The 24,072-nt window shown below is 45.9% G+C and overlaps 1 protein-coding gene across 1 annotated transcript in view; it reads left to right on the top strand.

The window, feature by feature from the left end:
• Window positions 1–851: 851 nt before the first annotated feature.
• LOC119433138 (beta-scruin-like) overlaps window positions 852–24,072 on the top strand; it is a 64,383-nt gene continuing 41,162 nt past the window's right edge. Inside the window, 9 exon segments of the mRNA XM_037700275.2 lie at window positions 852–1,083; window positions 1,394–1,557; window positions 3,879–4,003; window positions 4,984–5,100; window positions 6,606–6,790; window positions 8,683–8,880; window positions 11,015–11,229; window positions 12,370–12,560; window positions 17,451–17,555. Coding sequence (XP_037556203.2) covers window positions 8,759–8,880; window positions 11,015–11,229; window positions 12,370–12,560; window positions 17,451–17,555 — 633 coding nt within the window. The 5' untranslated portion in view covers window positions 852–1,083; window positions 1,394–1,557; window positions 3,879–4,003; ... (1 more) ...; window positions 6,606–6,790; window positions 8,683–8,758.

A 24,072-nucleotide genomic window follows, 5' to 3' on the forward strand; every position in this document is an offset into this window, starting at 1 on the left:
CGAGCAACAGTCCTCCAGGCGCAACGGACAGAAGCAGTTGCCGATCGTTGAAGAGCCAGTGGTGGTCCCTGCGGTCTCCATGGAGACAATGGCTATCAAAGACTATCCCCATTGCAAGGACGGTAGCGAGGACATTGTCGTCAAGTCTCGGGCTGTCGTCACAGGCGAGAGGTACCCAGAAGGCAGGGACGGCTACTATGAACGCGATATCGAATCCACCGACAGAAAAGGTCGCTGTCGGAGACGGTTTGACTGAGAATTCTGTTCAAGTAGCTACTGAGGTACACGAGGGATTCGACCACAATGCCGACGAGATCAAGTACCTTCTAAGCAACAATAGCAGAGACTGGCAGCGGGCACAAAATTGAGAGAACGAGCGAATACAAGACTGTCAGCAGCGGTGGGCCATCCTTCCTACCGTATAGCTCGTCAGCAAGCGGGCAAAAGAGCAGGCCGTTCGTGTTCAAGATGCAACAGACTACGAAATGTTCGGGCATGGAACTCTCGGAAGAAGATTACGATTACGAACGCGATGCGACCTTCAAAAGTTGCAGGACTGGTGAATCGGGAAAGCTCTCGTCGCAAAGGTGGGAAGGAGGAAACAGTTCGGGCAAGTACGTGTCAGCATGTCATGAACCGGAAGTAGCCCGCGGCCCCGTACGCAATGCTCCAAGCTACAGGATGACTAGTGATTTAGAGACGGAATATTCAGATGCCGACAGCGACGAAACTATAAGACCCCGTATATGTCGACGTACGGAGGACGCACTCGTCGAAGACGACAACAGTCGATTTACGTCGGTGGCTTCGAGGTGGATGGAAGGCGAAGACGACCCGAGAATGAAGCAGCACCCCGCACACGTGATTGCCGTCGGTGGGAGATTCGTCCAAGAGTCGACGAGGGTTGAGCGGAAATTTGTTTCCGACTCGGGACGACGAACGGACGACGAATATGTCACGGCAAACGGCACTGATGAGTCCCAATCATTGCGCAGTGAGACGCCGCAGAGTTGGTCGATTGTTTCGAGTGTTGGGAGTTTCGGAGATTATGACCAGAGACACGCTGTCGGCAAGTTTGACAATGTGAGTGTAACTTTTTGCCACTGCATAAGGCGGTGACTATTGTCGCCCTATTAACCGAGCCAAACTGACTGTAACGCGTGAGCGTGCCTGTTTTCGAAGGCCAGAAAGTTTTACGCCTTTTTACTTCACAGCTACAACTGCTTGGTATTCACCCCGTATTTTAGAAGACGGCAGGTAGCCTATGTTAAAAATGTTAAACTGAATAAAAGCCCGAGCGTTCAAAGAGGGGCACTGAGACGAGGGCCCTTAATGGCGGGCGGCGCATGCCATCATTATATCTCAGTTAAAGTTGTTTCTACGTCGAACGCAGGAGGAAGGAACGACGAGCTTCTCTCTGGCCAGTTCCTGTTGGTGCACCACACCAACACTGGCATCCGGAAGTGACGTATCAGGAGGCGGCTATTCGGCAAACGCTCGGCTGGATTCGCCTCTCACGGGGGACTTCCGGAGCCGCAGCAACATTGTCTTGCGAAGGTACAAATATTTCTTTTTCTTTTTTTCTTTCTTTTTTTTGTTTACGACACAGCAAGGGTCTTCGGCGCATCGCACTGTAAGAGACAGGGCAGTATCAGCTAATTACGCAAATGCATGGACAGAGAGTCCAGCTCGGTTGGGGCGCAACCACATGAGGCTGCAATTAGACCAGCCCTAACCGGACGCGAACGGCTTGCTACCGCTGACTCCGAAGCAGGAACAATTAGGAGGATGCTTGCTTTGTTCATAAGTGAGAATAAGCAGAACTGAGAGGCTCGATGTTTGTATGAATCAAACAGAGAACGAAGCCTGAGAAAGCGTAGGGAAAGTAACTTATGTTTTATTAAAATATAGAAATAATGAGAAAGAGGGAAATGAAAGTCGACGAAAAAACTTCATTGGTTGCTTCCTATGGTCGCAACTCACCGCTTCAGTCACGGCGTAAACGTTTGTGTACGCGACATATTTTTCCCATTTCTGTGCAGTGGCCGCAAGTAATAGACCACGTACAATAAATCTGAGGATGAATTCAACATTACGCTTATGTAGAGTACCCCCATTTTACTTCTGAGGGAAATTCATCGCTACAGGCGATGACTTTGGTGAATGCACTACCGTGTTTGACGGTATTCTTGACCTGGAACGTTCAAGTAGGAATTGCGAAATACTTTCTTTTTCGTTTTAGTAATGCTCGTAGCAAATAAGTAAGTTGTGCACGTTATTTCAGTGGTTGATTATAAAGAAACGTAGCATGGCTGTCTGTACAATAACTATATATTTAATTACTCCGTAATTATGATGACTCCCTATGAAATGAACAGAGTCATTCTACCACCCTGATTTGCTTTCAATGGAGTCTCCAGCACGATGGCATAAAATTATGTAAATTTCACATATTTATTGACAGTCGATCACGTTTGTGACTGAGGGGGCTAACAAAAATTCTTCTTGCTCATTGCATGGCGAAGGCCTGGAAATTGGGAGCTATGATGCCATGTAGTCGCATACGTGGGTTTATTGGCCAGTTGACTCGTTCCAAGTTTGCATGCATACTACGTGACACATGTAGTTAAATAGGTTGTTCTACATCCGCCTCCATGGCCGTGAGGGGGCGCTGGCTAACACTTCTAGGGCTAATCCTGTACACATACACTAATACCCAATAAAGTTGACAGGATGATGGCTGCCGTGGTAGCTTTATGCTAAGGCACCGCACACGTAACGCGGGAGGTGCAGATACGACTTCCACCTGCTGCAAGTTTTTTTTTAGTACACTTTCATATCTTGTTTCTTTATTTACATTTCAAGTTCGCATAACAGTTAAGTTGCGCTTCGTTTCTCTGGCTTGATATTCTGTTTGCTTCAGATATGTGTTTTGGTGATGCATTTTAACAGTGATAATTATTTTGTACCACCGGTTGAACGGTGAGGTTGAAGAAAACATTGGGGATGGGTGAAGTTGACCAGCTAGTACACCAGTGTGACAGGACCTGCGAGCGGTGCATTTTAAATTTAATTGGCTGGATTTATTTGATTCAATTGTTGAAATTGGTGACAGTAACTAGAAAGTGCGGGCTAAAAGAGCGAAACGTTTCGTATCATTCGCCATGTTTATAAGCGAAATAACTGCAGTAAATAAACTTTCAGGACGAGCGTATAGAAATGGTCTGCCATGCCACTTTCTGTTTAGCGTGACCGCGTTATCAAACCATATGTTTTTGGGGCTTCGGGATTTTTCTAAAGTGAAAAGGGTGGTTATATTTCTCTAACGACAACGTAAGGCGAGCACACCCTTACAAAGGCATAAGGGGGAATTCAGCTTTTTATAAAAAAAGTTTATTGAAGGCTATAGGAACTCATCAGAAAAGATATAGAATATCAATAATACGTTTGCTAAGGAAAATCACGTAGAGAAATTAGAAATGATTGAGGATGCTGGTCAGTTTTGGACAATTTGGAACTAATTATACGCTAGCCATGTCTTCATGAAGTCAGAATCCGCTTTACTGACATCGAACTGAAACAGTGTCTGCATCTGATATTAATTCAGTATACTAAGTCAGCGCGGGAGAAGACAGGTACGAAATACATGTTACGGCACCAATACAATAGAGTTACAGTGATCGGGAAGGGGGCGATAAAGAAGTGAAAATAGAATCACGATATGCCATTGGCAGATGACCCGGATGTTCTTGTAATGTGCTGCTGAACAGTGCCTAGCACTGACATTTATAATGCACAAGGGTTAACTTGGTCCATGCTTGCTTGGCGTTTTCTCTTTGCGTTTGTTTTTCGAGCATTTATTCCGTCTCTTATTTCAGGTCCCATTCGTCCCTTCACGCACGCCTTCGAGCCCTTCGTCCAGCGGACCAGATTCATGCTGGCAGCTCGGTGTTGGTCATGTTAGGAGGCATCAATCCTGAAGATCCAACGAGAGAGGACTTGGGTACAACTTACTGTACATAGCCGATGGGCGCATTTAAAATCTTACACAAGAGAACGTGCACCCTCAAATCCATAATGGTAAAAAAAGTTAGTTCGCTAGTAGCGAGGATGTTTGTTGGAACCGAAAACAAGCTAAATATATGCCAATTAACAGCGTTGCATTGGTAGGCAGTGATTTACAACTTATTTCTGGTCCCTGTGTTAGACTTGCTTTGTTATCAAAAAGCTTTTTTTTGTTTTTATTGCGATAGCAATTATATGGACACTCAAAAGCAGATTTCTGCCGTCGGCGTCGCCGTCGCCGTCGCCGTCGCCGTCGCCGTCGCCGTGAGGTTCCGTATGACGTCAATGGAGATGAAATCGTGGCCGCGCGCCGCCGAACGCTGTATGTGCGAGTGAAAGGGCGCGAGGGACGCGCTCTTTCACGGGGAGTGAACGCACGGCGGAGAACAAACGCGCGTTCTGCGCCGTGCTTCCTTAAGGGCTGCAGAAGTAGGCGTCTCTTTCCTCCTTTACAATCACCATATATGTAGAGCAAACGCGCCTTCTTCAGACGCGCGAGAGGCCGTGGGGGAGGGGGAAGGAAGGGACGCGACGTTTAGCTGCGGCACCAAGTGCCTATTTATATGAGAGGCTCCAGCAACAGTCACCAACGCCGCACGCATTTTGAGCTAACGCGGGCAAAACGCCGATGGCGTCGACAACAGTTCTGCGTGTTGTTGCTACCAAAGCCGCTCACCTTACTTCGTATGACATTGCTGTGTTGCTATCGCATTCATTGCTTCGCCCTTAGGGCGAAACTGTGACATTTTTTTTTAGAACAAACTACAGTATTGCTCTGAACGTTCATGGCCCAAACGTTGCATATGGTAGAGAAAACGTAAATGGTGATATACAGCAATGGCAATAAATTCTAAAATTGAAGTACTCTTCGCTCGGCCAAGACAATTTGTCAAATTCTTTTGTTTTTGTTGGTTTTAGGGTCTGCTATGCTTCGTTACCTCTTCGACGACGACGAATGGGAACTGTGTGGATTCATGCCTCACGCCAGGAGCTACCACACCACCGCACACGTGGGAAACTGTATTTACGTTATTGGTGAGAGAAAAATGAAATTTCATCAAAAATTTCAATTTTGAAGAAATTAGTCGATGGACGCTTTTTTTCTGGACAAAGCGCCAAAAGTAGCAGACCTTAATTACCTCACGAATAAAACCCCCGAAAATTGCTCCTTCTTGCTTAGTTTCACTTAGCAGAGCGCTGGCGGCAAGAAATCTTACTATATTTGTAATCCTTTGCGTAACTGGACTTTTCACTAAACTTACATAAACATAGCAATGATTCTAAGTAAACGATAGACGAACCTTGCTCTAACGTACTAATATATTTAGTTTACAGAATAACGGCATTTGTTCTAGGTGTGGCGTTGTGGGGCAGCAAAACTGGCACTTCAGTTCTTTGCCGATTTTATTAATTTTTGTAAAACATTCCATAACTTCAGAAAAAGAAATCGGGGGTGAATTTACAAAGCTTCTCCTTTGCAGTTTCTGTTTGACATTGGCCAGCTGGTTTCGCTAATATGTTCGTTATCACGAATGTCTAGCACCTGCTGTTATGTGCAGATTTGGCTCAATTCCTTTTTTTTTTTTGGGGGGGGGGGATAGTGTTCCTGTTTGATACGGCGACTGCTGTCGTTGGAATACATTTAATTTCAATTGGTTCCAGCTAGCCTAATGCGAACATCCCCTGCTGGTTCCGCGCTCATTTGAATGGAGAAATTATTGTTTGCCTGAGCTAAAGATAACAGCAAACTTGTGCGACCTTGCAGAACTACAGCACAATTTCTAGCGAAGCTGTTTCTTTTAAGCAGTTGCAATCAGTTTCAGTTGTCTGTAATTGAATCACATGCTTTAAAGCGTTGCCCCTATATGACTGGTCCGTTTCAAACCTTGCCCGCATATAACGCTTTCGAGCACTTGTTAAGAAATGTTTAGAAAAGTCAGTAATTCATGGAAACAAATTTTACTTCGCCAGAACATTGGCCAAAGGGTCGCATTAATATCCCATTAACAGCTTCGCTAAAACACTTCCTCTTGGTGCAAATACGGTTTTGCGGATATTTGAGATGCCTTCCTACAACAGAAAATTTCAAAGGGTCTGTTATGTTATCCCTAAGACGACTTGAAGGCGAAAGCTGAAGTGCCGATGCATTAAAGACTGACTCCCTTAATTCGCTTATTACAATTCGCTTATTCATTCTCCTTACTTATCCTCTTAATTCGCTTACTCATAGAAGACGATGACGACGCTGACCCGCACACTATCAAAATTGCTGTCTGAGCGTTTGCATATGGGTAAGACAGGATGCCGGGTTTGTGTAGTACAGCAACCCGGCATCGTGTCTTTACTCTTTGCGCCGTCAGCCATTTTTGTACGATTTCGCATCGACGACACGGTTTTCGCTCAAGGACGCTGAAGGTAGACTGAACGATCTGCCCTTAGTAAATTCAGCGCACCTTGCAGTTAAGCGTCGCATCTTAAACGTTTCCGCTGCAGCACACCCTTCTTTGTTCGTTCGATGATAATTGTTTTCACTTCGAAAGGCGGCTTCAATCTCGACGCGCTGGAGTACGAAGGGCCCGCACCGTCCGCGTACTGCTTCTGCCTGGACATCGAGACGATGACGTGGAAGAAGTGTCCTCCCATGAGCCAGGCAAGGGCGTGCCACGCCTGCGTGGCTGTCGGAGGAGCGCATTTACGTCGCCGGAGGCAAGGACAACACCGGCAGGTAAATCACTCAAGCGCCGCATGGGAAATAGCAAGGGCATTATAAACACCCGCCATTTATTAATACGAAATCATTATATGGTTCATGAGGCGAAAAATCCGGCGTTGGCGTGACCACACGATGGTCCAAAAAGGCTACAAACCCACGACCGAGTCGAACCCGTGACGTTTGGTTTTAATTATGGCGAAGTTAAATTAAGGCACGGTTAATTAAGGTAGAGTTAATTAAGGCACACGAGCCCACGTCCTTTTGTTGGGAGTCGAACGCACGACCTTGTGTTGTGCGCGCCTATAGTGACGAACACCGTTGGTCACGTGACGTTGCGGTGGTTCTGCTGACGTGACCGGTCGTGTCACGTGACTCCGCCAGGGGCGCCACCCGACGTCGCCGAGCTTCTGCTGTCGTACGCGGCCGCAATGCTTTCGCATTCATCCACGTAGCAATAACTAAGTGCCCTTCAATTTTTGTGTTAGCTGCGCAGCGTGAGAGTTTGGACGACTGGGTGCGTTAGTAGCCCTTAATTCAGTAGACCAGGCGTGCATTCAAGCATTGCCTTGACCTTTCCCTGTTATACTTTTCATTATCACGCGATATGTGCACGTCCGTTGCTTAAGTGGTCTTTTTTCTCTCTTTTTTTTTATTGTCGAGTGTTATACGGTTGTTCATGTTGCACAAATAGATGTTTCATAATTAATTTTTATGTATAGCAATTGTTTGTATTTATTACAAGTAATAGTTTGCACAGTATTGTCATTCGTTTGTATTGAACTGGTCATTAGCCATCTAGGCTAGCGGTCCAGATATTTTACTAATCCTGTAATAACGCTTCATGTTGATTGATTTATTGATTGATTCAAGAAGAACGAAAGCAAACTAAGTGACGATGAACGAAGCACTAAACATTATACAAATAAAGCATTACAATGCAGCACCCACACATATGCAAGTTAGCGCATCTCGCACGCGCACTATGTGCATATGTTAGCTCAATAGAAAACACAAAAAGTGAACCATCACAATAAATGATGATAAGACGCGAAATGTGAAAGCACGCATTATAAAGCTCATTATGCTATATCAACTTGGCGAACCTGCCTCCGCAAATGACTCAGATAACTGAGCTTCGTCTCGGACGTCTTAACATAGCCACTGCGGGGGTGTAAGATGCGCTTATTACTACTATGTGTGCACTTACGTGCGTCGCAATATATTAAAATAGTTGTTACAAGTATGGCGTTTCGTCTCTGGTCATCTTTGATCGTCTGTTTTGAACTTTAGTAAACAAGTACGCGAGAACAGCGTTCCGTTTTTGTGGCCCCTGGCTGTGAATTGCCAACTTGACCGTATCGCCTGTACACGCATCTTGAGCGATGGTAGCGCCTCATAGCAGACAAGCTTTCAAACTCTTCAAGAGCTGCAGTAATTGCAACATCGCCTCCGGAATATACGGTGTGCCGCTTCGAGTGTAAGTCGCGTAAATCCGTGCCTGTTTAGCGCAGCGCACGCTAGATGTCGCATCAAGGCTTAGGCCCTACGTGTGTCGCGGCCCGCATAACAGCAGCCTAACCGCAGCTAGCCATGGTAGCCACAATTGTAGTAATGGCTTATAATATAAGGGTTCGTGAACAACAAAAACGCGATACAAGAATGTGAGTTGGGACATATCACCTATCTAACTGTGCAGTTTATTAGCAGATTGCTCTTATGGGTAACTTTTTGAAAAAAGTTCTTGTAGCGTAACACTATCATACAATTTACCAGGAGCGGAGTTTACTAGCACAATTTTCTGCAAAGCTTAATTAATGGCCCGCTTTATGCGAAAATTGCCGCCTTATACGAACGCGTAGACCACGCTACGATGTATTCTAATCAAACTTCGTTTCTGCGTCCAGGATAACGAACACCGCTGAATTCTTCGATGTCGACGCCGGTCGTTGGGTGAGCGTTCCCAACCTCCCACGACCCTTGATGGCGTCGGCTGCCGCGCATTTCAACTCCCGCATTTGGGTTCTCGGCGGTGTCACGTACTCGAGGGCCGACCGCTGCAAAGTCACCGGCGCCGTCTTCGAGTTCGACCTTCAGCACGGCCGGTATGCTTTTACACCCGGCACCACATATTGAAAATCTAGAAGGCCTTAGCAACAGCGGTTGAACGCGATTGGCTGAAACGCCACCGGCGACGCCCTTTGTAACCGCTGTGAGAGTATGCCGCGCCACCTAACGCCTTTTACGCTAACCTAACCTAACCTATCGTGAGCGACAGGCAAAGGCAAGTAATCCTCACGGCAGTGACATCAGAGTGTCGCCGGCGGCGTTTCAGCCAATCGCGTTCAACCGCGGTTGCTAAGACGCTGTGCTTTCTAGATCTTCAGTATACGCCATGCATCCGGCATCATAACTGTCACTTGATCTGGATGTTATAAACTGCGACCATGTTATTAACTGTTATTAACAAAATGTCTTACCCGCCGTGGTTGCTCAGTGGCTATGGTGCTGGGCTGCTGAGTACGAGATCGCGGGATCGAAACCCGGCCATGGTGGCCGCATTTCGATGGGGGTGAAATGCGAAAAGCACCCGGGTACTTGGGTTTAGGGGCACGTTAATGAACCCCAGGTGGTCGAAATTATTCCGGCAGTCCCCCCCTACGGCGTGCCTCATAATCAGATCGTGGCTTTGGCACGTAAAACCCCAGAATTTAATTTTTCCCCAACCTTTAGGGGTTGTTTATCATCGTAAGTACGATTAGCATTCAAGAGAGAAGTGAAACAGGCACCGCCGTAACGCTTCATGTTTGGCGCTTCTCTCTGGACATGCTGCACGATCTCGAGGCGCCCGAGCGAAGTGCCTCTCCTTTCGCGTGGCATCCGCTATTGCATCGGTGGCACATCGCTGCGTGCTAACGCCGAGAATTAATCCCTCGTTCCCCAGCCCGTGTTATTCATTCATGAAAAAACGAGAAAAAAAAAGACGACCACTGGACTAAAGAATTTAGGAACCCGATACAAACCGCAAAGTGGCGGAAGTAGAGTAAGAATGCTAATCGCATTAAACGAGCAAACTATAGAGGCGTGGTAGTGGTAGTAACATCTACAGAACGATGCGCGTGTAACTTACTTTTTATAATATCAGCAGAAAAAATTTTTTTTTCTATTCACATGACCCATTAACCCGGATTTCCGGCATGTCGCTGTAGCCAGTTGCGCTGGAGAGGTGTCAATGCGGGGTGAAAGTGACCAAGAGAGAAAAACAGATTGGTTAGGTTAGAATAGGGAAACCTATTGGCTTCATCGTTACAGTCTAGCGCGAGTCCGTCCACCGGAGGAAGGACAGGCAGCGTCGTTCTTTTTGTGCGCTTGTAGAAGGATTCAAATCCCGCGTGATACTCAAAATTTGCCAGTTAATTTTTTAATGATTTAGTTGTCTACCGGTTTCTCTACTACTCATTTGGGTCCACGTTTGAAGCTTTTTTCTATATAAAGGAGACGATTACACAAATAATGTTCTTGCATATGTTGGGGAGCGGACAACACACAACAAAACAGTACAAGTCAAGACGATAATGACCACGTCATCTCGATGCCCTGTATCTCAGCCCTTACCTCTAAGGAGACAGAAGCTTGTCTGGGATCATGCGCATGCGTTGAAAGCATGCTGCATGAAGAGGCACGCACGTGCTTCATCTTTTACCATGTCGTCCTTTTTTTCAGCGATGCGCTACTCAAGTGATGTGCCTAAATTTTTTATTGATTGCTTGCTTATTGTTACTCGCAGTACGTTACTATTGAAACAGTGGAAGTGTGAAAATAATCATTGCTATCAAATCGGGAAGCATGATCCAGGTCACTGCAGAGCACTGCAGAGGAATAACAAAGTTATTCCTTCGAATTTTGAGAATGACAGCCCACAAACAAATGTCACGAAACAAAATAGCGACAGCGCATGCCTTTTATGTTAAATCTTCTCAGACTGAAATATTAACAGGGTGAAACAATAACAGTAGATCGGCCCACGCAAGAGGCCTCGTTTCTACCAGAAAGCTCGCCTTCGTGCACAGCGTTCGCCGCCAGCGTTTCCCGGTAAACATTACGATCTACATAAGCTGCAGTTGCCGGGAAGCGTGACATGCAGTCAGGGATCTTTTAATGCTATCGCGTTCCAGTCTTAAATGCGAAGCTTAAGAATCCTCCATTTTTTTTACAAATATTCCTGGTACTTGGACGCAGCTGGTTCCAGTCGGTGAGCCTATGGACGCCACTGGCGCACTCGCTGGCGCTGACCACAACGGACTCGTCCGGCCAACGGCTGTGGCTGTGGGGAGGCGCGGACGAGAAAGGCCGCTCGGTGGGCGAGCTACGCCTGTGGAAGCCAGACCGGCGTGTCTGGAAGGCCACCTGCCGGCTGCAGCGTCCGCGACACGCATTCTGCGGTGCCGCCATAGGTGAATACTATACGTACGGTCGAATCGAATATCCAAGCAAGATACTAAGCTGGTCGAGTTGCTCATGGTTGCTGCCCAACATGGCAGACCACGGACGTAGAACGGTGAAGACAGGGTATAGACACTGGGTGTCGACTATATTTTTCACATTTGAACATTGCAGAGCGTCTCTCTGTAACGCGTGACTTTCGTCACTTGATGTGCGCTCTTGCATAGCTAAGTACTCTGGTCACCACTTACGCTACGCGATGCTGCCTCTGTAATGGCATGGCTTCTCCACTGAGTCCCCCTGTTTTTTAAGTTCTGCCGGGCTTTCAAACTGTCCTGAGCGTTCGACAAAGGTTCGACACAAAGTATTGTAATTTAACATGCGCGTAAAATCGGATAAAGAGAAACCGTTTTAGATGTGGTTATGTAAGTTCGTGAAGGGAATGGCACGAATACGACAACGGACAAAGAGAGAAACACACACACGCAAGTTGTTCAGGCGCCACGTGTGTGTGTTCCTCTCTTCCCGTCGTCGTATTCACGCCTTTCACTTCAGATCATGCTCAGCCAACACGCCCAGCTATCCATCCTAACACAGTGCCCTGTATCACAATTTTTACCACGTCATGCATTAGGAGATGATCTACGGTTCTCCACGCTCATCGTCTTCCCCCCATTGAGAATATTGTGAAAACGTTTTTTAGAGTTCACTCGTGTGATAATAACCGTTGGTAATTGCCTCCTCTGGCCTTCAGCGAAGTTTGGATTAGTTGACGGTACCTCCGAAGAATTCTCACTCGCTGGAGAGCAGAGGTGTCGAACTGAAAACTGGGTCACTTTAAGAGTGTTTGGTACAATTTTAAAGCCTGCTGTCACAATAAATGAGTTTGAAAGGAACCTTGGTTGACACGGCAGGAGCTGCAGCAGTCGTGGAGAATTTCTTCGAATTTTCTAACGGTCTTTATCTAAACTTCTACTACAGACTTGAGTGACCTCCTTGAAGATTCCTGCATCCACTAAAGATTGTAAGTCCATGCGGGCCATTATGGGTGAACTCGTAAGCCTTGATGCTGTTCTTGACGTGTGCTTGCAATGAGGCAACAAAGACCTGCTACTTCTTTTTCACCACCAGCTTTCTTCTCCGTTTCCCAGGGGACTTGATGTGCATCCTGGGAGGCACGGACTCCCGAACCCGAGCTGCCACCGACGCCAACACGCGGGTCGACGTGGCCGCGAGAGAGGTCTACGCTGCCCGCCCTCTTCCGTACCCCTTGACCGGAGCCAGCGCCGTCGTGATCCCACCTCAACAAAGGCCGCCTTCGGCTCTAACCACGCAGCACTCGGTGAGTCGATCGGCAAGCGCTAATAGTTTAGGAAATCTCATATTTGCTCGAGAGGCGGAGCATTAACAACTGTACCAAATTATTGGACTATTACACCAAGTAAGACTACGTAGGTATACGTGTTATAAGTTGCAATAATCATTCGCTTACGAGCCGAACACGCGTGGTGCCGCGCGCCTAAACGCACACGCTCCCTTCACAATCTTAACTGTGCCACGTCTCTAAAGCTCGGTAGATTGCGTGACCTACTCGCGGGAGGACAGCGCGCGTCAAGCCACAAACTAGCCTTGCGGCTCACTCTCGCATGCTCGGCCTGGATCTCGCAGCAGATCACGTGACATCAACACACGCCACGCGGACAGAGTGCGCTCCAAAAACGGGCTCTGCGGGCCCTACTTGCGCCGTCGCTTTCTGAATTTGGCGCCCCCCCCCCCCCCCCCCCCCAAAAAAAAAAAAAAAAAAAAAGAGCGAAGAGAATTGTACTCGGGATTTATGTACTCTTATATAATAATTTATTATTGTTTGCTATATTTTAATATCCTTGAGATTCATTTTAATATCGATATTTTCATTGCATGCCAGCAGCACAGTACAACCTGCCTTGTAAACAGCTGCTGCACTTGTGGTTCCGCTTGCCGCAATAGTTGCATGGCGAGATCTCGTGAAGTTGCTTGTACTGTGTTGCAAGCGTGGTCGAGTGAGAAAGTGTAGTGTTACGTCTAACAAGGGGTGCTATGCGCAACTTGCATTGTGTAAACGTAAATTTTTTTAGTGCTCCTCTTGTATGTTAATTGCGACACCGAAATGCTGTTTGATGTAAATGCCTTGTGCACTTGTCGTGTACTGTATTCTCAGTATTCGTGTAATCGGTTGGACATTTACAGTGTGGGCCACTTTTAAAGGGAACACCAAACTGTTCTTTCAAACCAACATCACTTGACGTATAATGAACATCGTAGGAAAGAAAAATCCTGTAACGCCAAGATAAATTCTGGCGACGAACAGGTTGAAGCTCGCCTGGCTCGCGGACTCACTTGGCGCGGGACTGGGTGGTCGTCATTTATTTATTTACTGATGCGAGAGCGTCAAATGGCCCATTGAGTGAAAAAGCCGGCGTCTGTCTTCTGTAGCAGCGAAGCGGCAGGTAAATTCCTATTGGCTGTGATGCCACGTCACGAGTGCGCCTAAACGGCGTTCTCATTGGTTGCGAGGCCACGTCGCCATCGCGCCTCGACGGAGCGGAGAGGTCGAAAGAGAACACCTGATTGGCCGCTGGCGCGCCAGGTGTTGCGTGAGGGGAGAGGGCATCGCCGCGACGCCACGTCACCCTTGCTCTCGCTAGAGTGTACTAGATTCTAGTACACTATACTCTCGCTCTCGGAAGCCTACGTTATTCACGCGTTCCTTGTCCGTGCAAGCTCTCGCCTGCGTTCTAACTGCGCCTCGGTGAGGCCAAATCAAAACGCGCCAAGCGTCTCAACGTGCTCGCATGACCGCGAGGAGTCTATAACTTGAAGGACCCCGCAGTGGCTTTAAATTGGATATTAATGCTTTCGCATTTACAACTGATAAAAAGTGCTTAGGTGTCCCTGGATGTGTTTATTTATTTAGTACATACTGCCGGCCCCAGCGTAGCAGACAGCAATAGTAACTAAACAAAACAACGGGACAGAAACAAGAAATACATTTGCAAAATGCCGTGTATAGCACGTTAGCGCTGCGCGTGACAACACTTAGCACTGTGCATGAAAAAAATAAAAGTTTAGAAGCATAGCCAGTCGACAAGACAGGAAAAAAGAACAGTACACTTTGTACATGGTATCAAAACAGTGGACCGCTAGCATCTTAGCGTTGCACGTGTGAAAACATCAAGCACTGCGCATGAAAAAAAAAATTAGAACCGTAGACTTGTGAGAATCTTGAGTAATTCCCGGGCCCCTACGTCCAGGTTTATCAAACATTACACGCTACATCAAACCGCAGGTTTGATTTAAGGTCTGCCTAACGCGTTACATCAAACCACAGGTTTGATGTAACGCGTTAGGCAGACATTTATTAGTAAAAAAAAAAAAATTGTCGATCCCTTTATTACAAAACCAAGGTTTAGTCAGTTACAAAATACTACTTTAGTGATGCTTCTAATGCGTTTATTAGAGTGTCTAAAATGAACAGTCTTAAAAGAAAGCTTCACCTAGGGGCCCATTCCGAATTCTCTATTCAAGTACATATGAAACCCCAGGAATGATTTCATTAGACAACCGATAGATTCGCTTCTAATTAATTTTTTTTGCATTTAACATCTTCAAATGCCATGTGCACAATTCTGCACGCGAAGGTAGTGCTTGGAAATGAAAAGCACTGGTTAAAGTTAGAATATTTAAACTATGTAGCAAACATCGTGAAGCACTTCTGATTGAATAAGCACGGCCAGTTAGAATCATATTTGGGAAACGTCTAACTAAAACGAGTTGGAAGGTAGAAGCTGGGTGTTTGCTCTCGTTGTCAGCATGACGTCGTGTAGCGGCTTCACACGTGGCATTGATTTTCATAATTTTTTTCATAAGCCATATTTTTCAAGGGGCTTGATAGATGCTGTCTAAGTGAGCTAGGCACAAAAGTGTTGGTGTTCTCATAGCTCCCGTTGCTGTAGAACGTTTTCGCACCTAGTCCACATTCTGTAAACTTGACAAAATTTGCCGAAGAACTGGAAATTCTTAATTCGTTCCGAAGCTTCGCGCGTTTCTTGATTCTGAAGATTCAAGCAATGTGGTGAAACCAAATTTTCAATGAACAAAGATCTGGTGGCTGAAACTGTTCAGAACGAAAGCTGAAGTTACCCACTGTAGGAAGCAGAATTTCTATGTTTCGTTTTTACAAAAAAATGCGAGAGATTGATAAGATTAGAAAAAAAATTATAACTCAGCACCAAAAATATACATCGTAGTTATGTGAACTGCATCTATAAGAGAATCGGAAGCGGAAAAAAATTCACCCGACTATTACGATGCTTCCTAATGCGAAATTTGAGCGGAGCTGTATTCGTGTTTCCGCATATTGGCTGTCACGGACGATCTGTTTCGTGCGGCACGTTGTAAACGGAGCGAAGCATGGTGTGACTTGCCTCGGTAATCAGGAGATCGCGAGAGCCAGCGCGTGGGTGACGCGTGGGCACAATTTACAGCAGCCGCCGCAAACAGACCTCCGCTTATGCAGCGCTTTGCTTTCATATATGGTATCGACGGACGCGCACGCCGCCGGCCATCGGTGAACAGACGACGCACGCTACTCTGGCGCCATCTCGTAGCTATCGTCGCCGCAGAGCGGCCCTACGCTTTTCTTCACACGATTTCGCCATACCCTCCTCCTCCACTTTCCGCCGCATGGTTACGCGGTACCCTCCTCCTCCGCTTTCCTGCCTCGCGCTCTCTTCTCTTTTCGCTCTTTCATCCTTCACTCTGCTCGTTCGCTCGCCGAGGACGCCGAGGCACACCGACGCTCAACGCAGCGCTCTAAAATACAATATACAACTTTACAGAGTATGTGGGATTGTTACAATGCATACAAAAGGTTTTGCAAAAGTCCTACTCGCAGATTAGTAGTAGATCTATAGGAGCGGATAGTGCGATAACGAATCAATGTCGTCCTCTTTAGATCTCTCGATAGGTACGGGGTTTTTTAATTGTGACATCGTTCTTCGTAACTGTGCGAAAATTTCTCGATGTTCAAAATTTTTGTAAAAGAATCGCTGGTGTAAATCATATATTTAGTCATTACAGTCAGTATATGTTAATTTTATTTCATTGAAATGCAACAAACTTCACCAAATTTGGCACTGTGGGTGCCGAGCAATGCGATTTCTCCATTCTTATGTGTTTAAATAGATTCTTTTGAGGTGTAGCTTCCTGACTACAGTGAACCGTGTACTGTATATACTGACCTGCATACCCAGGAATTATGTGCATTGCCTGTTCGACTATCTGTTATACTTCACCGCAGTGCACCAGGGTAACTCAGTGGGCAGCATTTTCAAGAAATTTCCGTTAGCAACATCGAGTTGCGTACACCGTTCTAATAGATTTCAAATTTATCAAGCGGCAGAGTGATACAGGAGGAATTCCCAAAATTCAAGACTGTTAGGGAGACCTCCTAAGAAGCATAAAACAGTGAAGAGTAAAACTCTACATATGTAAATAAATGGTAATGTAATGCTAGTACACAACACATAAATATAATGTTATAAAATCAATAAAAATAAAAAGAATAATTAGGGATTGTACATATATTTCCTAAATGTACCAGCGTGTACAAAAAATATCTACACAAAAATAAAGAATTTAGAGATTGTGTGAAATGGTAAACATGCGCGCTATAAAGATATTATATATAATTAACGGCAACAGTCGTAAAGGAGGAGGAATTAAATATTTTTCATGCAATAAACGAAAACGCTGTACAATAGAAAAAAAGCAATAACAATAGTAAATATGGCAATGACGAAAATGAAATTCGCATGAAATAGCATAACATGTAAAATAGTTCAAGCAAATGCACATTTACGGCACTTATGCGTAACTTCCATGCTGCGTAATAGCAGTAGTTTAATCCTAACCAAAGCACTGCCATAGCGCAGCAAAGACGTTATGACTACGTGACATGAATACGTATGGTAATAAATGGGCGTACACTCACGATGTTGCTGCTTGAAAGTTGTTGACATTCGGGTGGCTTTCTGAAATATATATTTTTTTAGAATTTCGCCATAGTGTTACGCTTGTGCACTGCGGTGAAGTTCTACAGGTAATCGAAGGGACAGTTGTCCGAGGTTCCTGGACTTGCACGACCCTGTCGATTGCTTCAGCACTTATGAGCCAAACTGTAATTACCTTTCAGGATGACGATAGTACGGACGGGAATGTGTGCAATTTGCGGACCGTGTACCGCCGCTACCGCCAGCGCAGGAAAGTGAAAGATGACGATGAAACGACAGAATCGCAGGTAAGCGCCATGGACTGTTGAAAAGTACGATAGGTAAGATGGGCTGAGCACAGCAGCGGCTGTGGTGAAAGCAGTTTTACCATCCTCACCACCGTTATCGTTATTATCATCAGCCTATCTTACGCGCACTGCAAGATGCTGTGCCAGTGATCTCCAATTGTCCCTGTCTTATGCCGGCTTACACCACCCTATGCCTGCAAATTTCGTAATCTTATCGCACCACCTGATTACCCGCCGTCCTCTACAGCGCTTGCCTTGGTACCCATTATGCTACTGTGATTGATCAGTTATCTGCGCTACACATTACATGGATGGCCCGGCTCTATTTTTTTATCTCTTAATCTCAACTGCGATATCGTCTATCCCCGTTTCCCCCCTAATCCACGTCGCTGTCTTCCTGTTCCTCCACGTTGAGCCTATCACTTTTCGTTCCATCGCTTGTTGGGCCGACCTTAGCTTCTGTTCGCGCTTCTTTGTCAATATCCAAAGTTTACACCCCATGTGTTAGTACCGGTATAGAATGCAATGATTGTACACGTAAATAACTGCTATTCTATTACACGAAACGCAGAGAGTAAGATGAATGCTAAAGAAGGTACCTAAGAAAGAGCTGCCACTGGGGGACCGCCATTTGAACAGGAACCTAATGCGACCTTGAGGACGCAGTATACTTACCCCTGTATTCAGAAATTCATCTTAGTTTGAAGCCCATGCTTGAGCTGATATAAATGACGCCTGTCTTGAACGCGCCGCAGGAAACGCAATGAGCGTCTTGGGCATGTTCACACTAGGTGTAATTTTCATCAAGTCAAGAATGGGCATCAACATAATATGCATTTCTGAATACGGAGTTAGGGTTGCTAAATTATAGGCGAAAATACCGATGATCAGTCAGCCGCAGACACATTTGGCCTCGCACATGTCCGCCCACTCTCCGCGGATTTGCACTGCAAAAGAGCACTAAGCTTTCCGCTTTGTGAATATTTCATTCTTTCGACTGTTTTTACCTTCTCAACGTCACCTAGTTGTCGGCGTAATCTGACCTTCGCTAACCTAAACCCAAATAGCGAGAACGTGGGCGGTTGAATAGGGCATACTTATTGTTTTCCCATGTCAGAACACGCTAGAACCAAATATGGCAGCCGCGCCATGAATGGGGGGGGGGGGGGGGGGGGGGGTTCAGCCACTTCCTGTCAAAACTAGCGCTTCAGTGTTGAAACCTCTTTCTTTTCTAGTTTTCTATAAGCACATGGCGCAAGTTTCATTTCCGGCCGTTGCGACCACATCTCTATGGGGCTGAAAATGCTTAAACTCTCGTGTACTTAATTTAGGTGCACGTTGAAGGACCTAAGGGTGGTCAAACTTAATCCGGCACCCTTCACTACGGCATGCCCCATAGCTCGAGAGTCAATTACTTTGGGACGTTGAACAACCGTGAATCAATGAATCCAGTAATTTTAAAGCTAATAGCTTTCTCCTCTCGACCGTTTGCGTGGTGGGTAGTTGCCGGTCGGAGCCGGGGGAAGTAGGAGGTTGGAACAATGGTACCGACGCAAAGAGCACGCTCGCTCGCGCTGCGGGGCCGCTTTTTTGTTGTCGAACGAAATCTATTCTTGAGACACACGTGCTGTCCAGCTATGCTACCCCCAGATATGTGCTGGTTCTGTTCTCTACTGATTTGCGCAACGAAACAACGAACGGTGCCTAAATTTTCTCACTGCAACAAACGTATGTCGTCACGCGCACCATTCCACGCATGAAGTGAATATCTTTCTTGAAGCCTTCGATTGTTCGCTTACGTTAACTATAATCGTCGATAGTTTCGGTAGATTTTATTGCGATAGCAATTATATGGACACTCCAGGCACATTTCTGCCGTCGTCGCCGTCGGCGTCGACGTGATGTTCCGTAAACGTACAAGGGCGATAACATCGTCGCCGCGAGCAGTATGCTGTATGTGCGAATGAAAGTGTGTGAGGATGAGCCGACGATGGTGGCTCATTCTTGGGCGCGCGAGGGAGGAATGCGGGGAGGAAGCGCACCGTCTACTGTTGTGCGCAAGGCATCGGAAGATTCATTTCCATCGAAGTGTTCAGAGACTGTTCTTTGCTCTAGTCCGGTCTATCGCCAATGTTCTCGTCTAGTTTTTGCCCGCATAAGTTTTAACTGTCGCTGAAGTGGCAATAAGCGTTTTGACTGGTGAGCTCGAAAGGCGTTTTCCTCGTTTCTGAAGTCCGTCTCGTGGTTCTTATACAGCCTTCTGTGCGAGAACAGCCATTTTTTTTTCATTGGCGACGATATAGGTACAAACAAGTTGGTGATCATCTTTGGCGGATAATATGCTAATGCCTTAATAAACAGTGACAGGGAGAGATGCTAGCAGTATGTAGCAATGAAGTAATTCTCCACTTCGTCATTGACAAAATAAACGGGCCAACGCTCTCTCAATACACGTTTCTTCTTATATTCTGTCGTCGTTATCACGTACTTTGGTGCATGACTTTCTGCTCTGCGCAATAAATATTTACACTGCGTACATTGTATATCTTTTATCCAGTGGCCGTTTTTCACCGGCTAATAACTGTTACAATGTTATCGCTCGGTGCAAAGACGCACCTTAATGTATCGGAACTTTCTGCCTATGTTGTCGCCGATTCTGTTGGCAAAAAATCTTGTGTAATCAGATTGCGTGCGTGACGCGGAACAGTGGTGCACATTTTGGAACGTATGCTAGCATCAGTGGTTACGCTGGCATGTGCGATGAGTCATGTGTAGAAGTAACGCTGTTGTAAGAATTACAATACTTTTGTAAATGATGATGTTGATGTGTCCCCGTTTGTTTGCGCACAAACAGGGTTTAAAAAATGAATCTGTTCCAACTAGGCCGACTCGCAGTTATGTAAATTGTGTAAAATTGTTATGAAAAAATGGTTCCTTCACTCCACCGAGTTGGGCGCAGCGTCGCCTATTGGCTGAAGGAGATACTACGCTCCTCAGGAATTGTCGCAGGGTTTCAGCGAAGCACAGTGACCACTCCTACCGAGGGTCGGCGCTGCCATTAACGTTTTTGAATTGAGGTGAAATGTCGAGAGGTTCTGGAATACAGGAGTTAGACCACACCGACTACTGTGCTCGCTGCTGTTGTTGTGGTTTGAGTGTCACTTGTTTTTCTGGCCTCAAGTCTGCCTAATTAGGAGCTAAATTTTTTACTAACTTTTTTTTTCACGGTTCTTCACGGTCACTGAAACGTGAAAATCTTATTAATATCGGGACAAAAGTGGACATATGCTCAAGCTAAGACATCAAGAAGCGGCATTGTTATCAGTGGCAGTTCGCGTTCTATCTGGTTAACAGCTTGCGGAGCCGCACTAAGCGATGAATTGCGTCAGTTGAGTCCCTTAGGAACGAACAAACAAACTGAAAGAAGGCCAGTATTACATTCATGTCTTGTTTTGGGCAGTAAAACTCGACAGTAGCGCACAAAAGTTGAACAAGTAATGTTGCTGGAGACAGTGTTTCGGCAAGTCGACTTGTTTTCGTCAGGGCAGGAAATGCTTTGATTGGTGCCGTTTGTGTGCGATAGCTCATTGTTCGAAGTTCCCAATGGAAAAGGAGGCGAAGAATAAGCTGGAGCACAGAGTAGGGCGTGGGAAGTAGAAGTGTAGCCACTTGTGCTTTGGCTGCTGGAAGTTCGCCTAACACATTCACGAAGGGACCGTTCAAGCAATTTGTTCTAGCGTTGGTTCACTCACTGATGAGATTTAACGTCCCATAATAACACCGAGACTCTAAAGGCAACCATATTAGCAGGCCCAAGATTATTTACGGTCGTCTCTTTTTTTGTTTCTCGTGCAATAAAATTCTCGTCATACAAGCACCTTTGGGTTGAATGGCAGAATAAGTTAGTCCTAGAGCACTAAAATCACCGCCGCATAGTTTTAAATACCGAACACGCCCGAATGTTACTTCCTGTTTCTTGCTTGCATTGTATCTGCTTCCAGTATACGGGTGGGGCACAAGTGAGTTCGCTTGCCTTGAGAAAGGTCATTAGGGAGTGAAATTACTCTGTTGCACCCGTCGGACCAGGTGCTCCGGGGAGAGTCAACAAGTGAACGCCCGCTTAACCTTGGACCGGACACCGGCGCTCACGCTCGGCGACACGTCAAACGCGCTCTGGCGACTCTTCTTTGTGATGTTTTCGCATCGCCAAGCTCGCGAAAGCAAACAATGACCCTGCGCTCTGCGCGCGGATGGACGGCCACCGAGCGCCGCTGTCATTTGAAGAAAGTGCTCCGAGGGCGCTCGTACAAAAACGAGGTAGCAAAAAGAAAAAGCGCGATGGCGTCTGCTTTGTGCCTCCCGTGCAGTGCGGACGACGCTACAGAATGTGCTGCGGCCATGATGTAGTGCGCGTAAGAATGTAGTCCAATATTGTGACTCGGATTACAGCTGCAGAGGGATCGCCAAATCAGTACAACTGAAAAATGATGTGTTTGTTTCCAACACGCTTTCACAGCGCAAGGGAACAATCGATTTTGTATCTACTGTGCCTGGTATGCCTCTGCGCTGTGAATGTGATGTGTTCTCAATCAGCGCATTAGCAGATGCGCTTTGCTGAGTAATTATTAGCACGTATTCATTTTATGAAAATCGTTGAAGCAATCGAGCACAAGCACCCGAAAAAAAAAAAGAAAAGATGTGAACTGGATGTGTGCACTTGAAATCTGCGCCATTTCTATTTATTGCACACACGAAAAAAAAAAAAAAAAAGATCGCTACAGTGTTGTCAGGTTCCACGTGCGCGATGTAGACAGCGATGAATCGTAAATTAAACACTATACCCTAGCATTACTGGACATATTCGAAACGCAGCACACAAGATTGACTTACACGTCTCAATACAGAATTCAATATATCGGCAGTGTTTTTCGGTATCCGCACAGAATCTGCAAACGTTCTCATATGGAATGACTGCACTTAGTGGACAACGTTTTTATGAGAAAACCTACACTTTTGCAGGGAGCCACGACACAGTGACTGCGGTAACATAGGCATAGTGTAAATCGGTGTGGTCCTAATGTTCACAAAAACATCATTCACCGCTGAACACACGATCATGTCCCTTCTGCGATAGGTGTCGCGCGTGGTCCTGCCCTGCACTTGAAAAGCTGTGTGTTGCCGCCGTAAAAATTTACTTTTTTTCCCCCAGTTTCTATGCGTAAATGTCCAAGGAAAACTGCGCTGCTGCGCTTCTCAGATTAAATAAAGCAACCAGTAGCTTCGATGGCACTGCACGGTAAACTTAAGACAGAGCGTAGCGCAAAACGCCATTAGATGCGTGGGATAAAACGAAAACGCCGAAAAAGAGAAGAAATGAAAGTGAGGGGAGGCGGGTTCTTGATGAGCTTCTGGAAAGTCACGCCTCACCTGACGGACAGAAAGTGATTACGCGCCGTACTGCTTGCGCCTTCGCGTACCTCGCGAAGACGGAAGCTGAACGCTGATGGACCACGTAAATCAATTAACGGCACCGAGGTGGGCAGGCATGCGTCGAGAGCAATTTTGCTGCAGCGTGCTCTCGTTCGCAATGGCTACTTTGCATGCGAAACCATTCCTGCTCTTTCTTTCTTCTTCTTTATTCTTTTACTTTCGCAACTCGACTCACGCTTGTGACAGTGTGTGTGTGTGTGCTTACAGTTGACTCGTGCTGTTTTCGCTTGAGTTCCGTTGGCATTTTTGTCTGCGAACGAAAGTTGACCGTATCGCGAGTACTGGGGCGCAAATTCTAATAGAAACTTTGTGCCACTTTTCGTTTGGCGAATCAGCTTGCGGTGTGAGCTTTTGTTGACGTATTACGCTTCGCGCAGCTTTTTGCTTGTGAGTGGTCGTCCTCGTGAACGCTTGGGCAGGATGCTAATAGCATCAGTTTCCCCCGCGTTCTGTACGAAAGCCAGATTCAATTGTCGCCATCCCGATACCTTCCTACGCGCAACAGGGCGCTCTGAATATGCTTGTTGGTTTTTTCGTAGCTTGTAGGCAGCGCATAAGGCACACGTGCGTTCTGTGTGGTTGGAGCAGCGTAGCAAAAGTACAGCATGTATGCGGAGGACCGTCATTTCTGTTTATATTTGCTCACGAGTTCGTGCGTTGTGATCTATCTATCTATCTATCTATCTATCTATCTATCTATCTATCTATCTATCTATCTATCTATCTATCTATCTATCTATCTATCTATCTATCTATCTATCTATCTATCTATCTATCTATCTATCTATCTATCTATCTATCTATCTATCTATCTATCTATCTATCTATCTATCTATCTATCTATCTGCCTGCGTCTATCTGTGTCTATCTATCTATCTATCTATCTATCTATCTATCTATCTATCTATCTATCTATCTATCTATCTATCTATCTATCTATCTATCTATCTGTGTCTATCTATCTATCTATCTATCTATCTATCTATCTATCTATCTATCTATCTATCTATCTATCTATCTATCTATC

The sequence above is a fragment of the Dermacentor silvarum genome, chromosome 11, assembly GCF_013339745.2.
Source record: "Dermacentor silvarum isolate Dsil-2018 chromosome 11, BIME_Dsil_1.4, whole genome shotgun sequence".
NCBI classification, from domain to species: Eukaryota; Metazoa; Arthropoda; class Arachnida; order Ixodida; family Ixodidae; genus Dermacentor; species Dermacentor silvarum.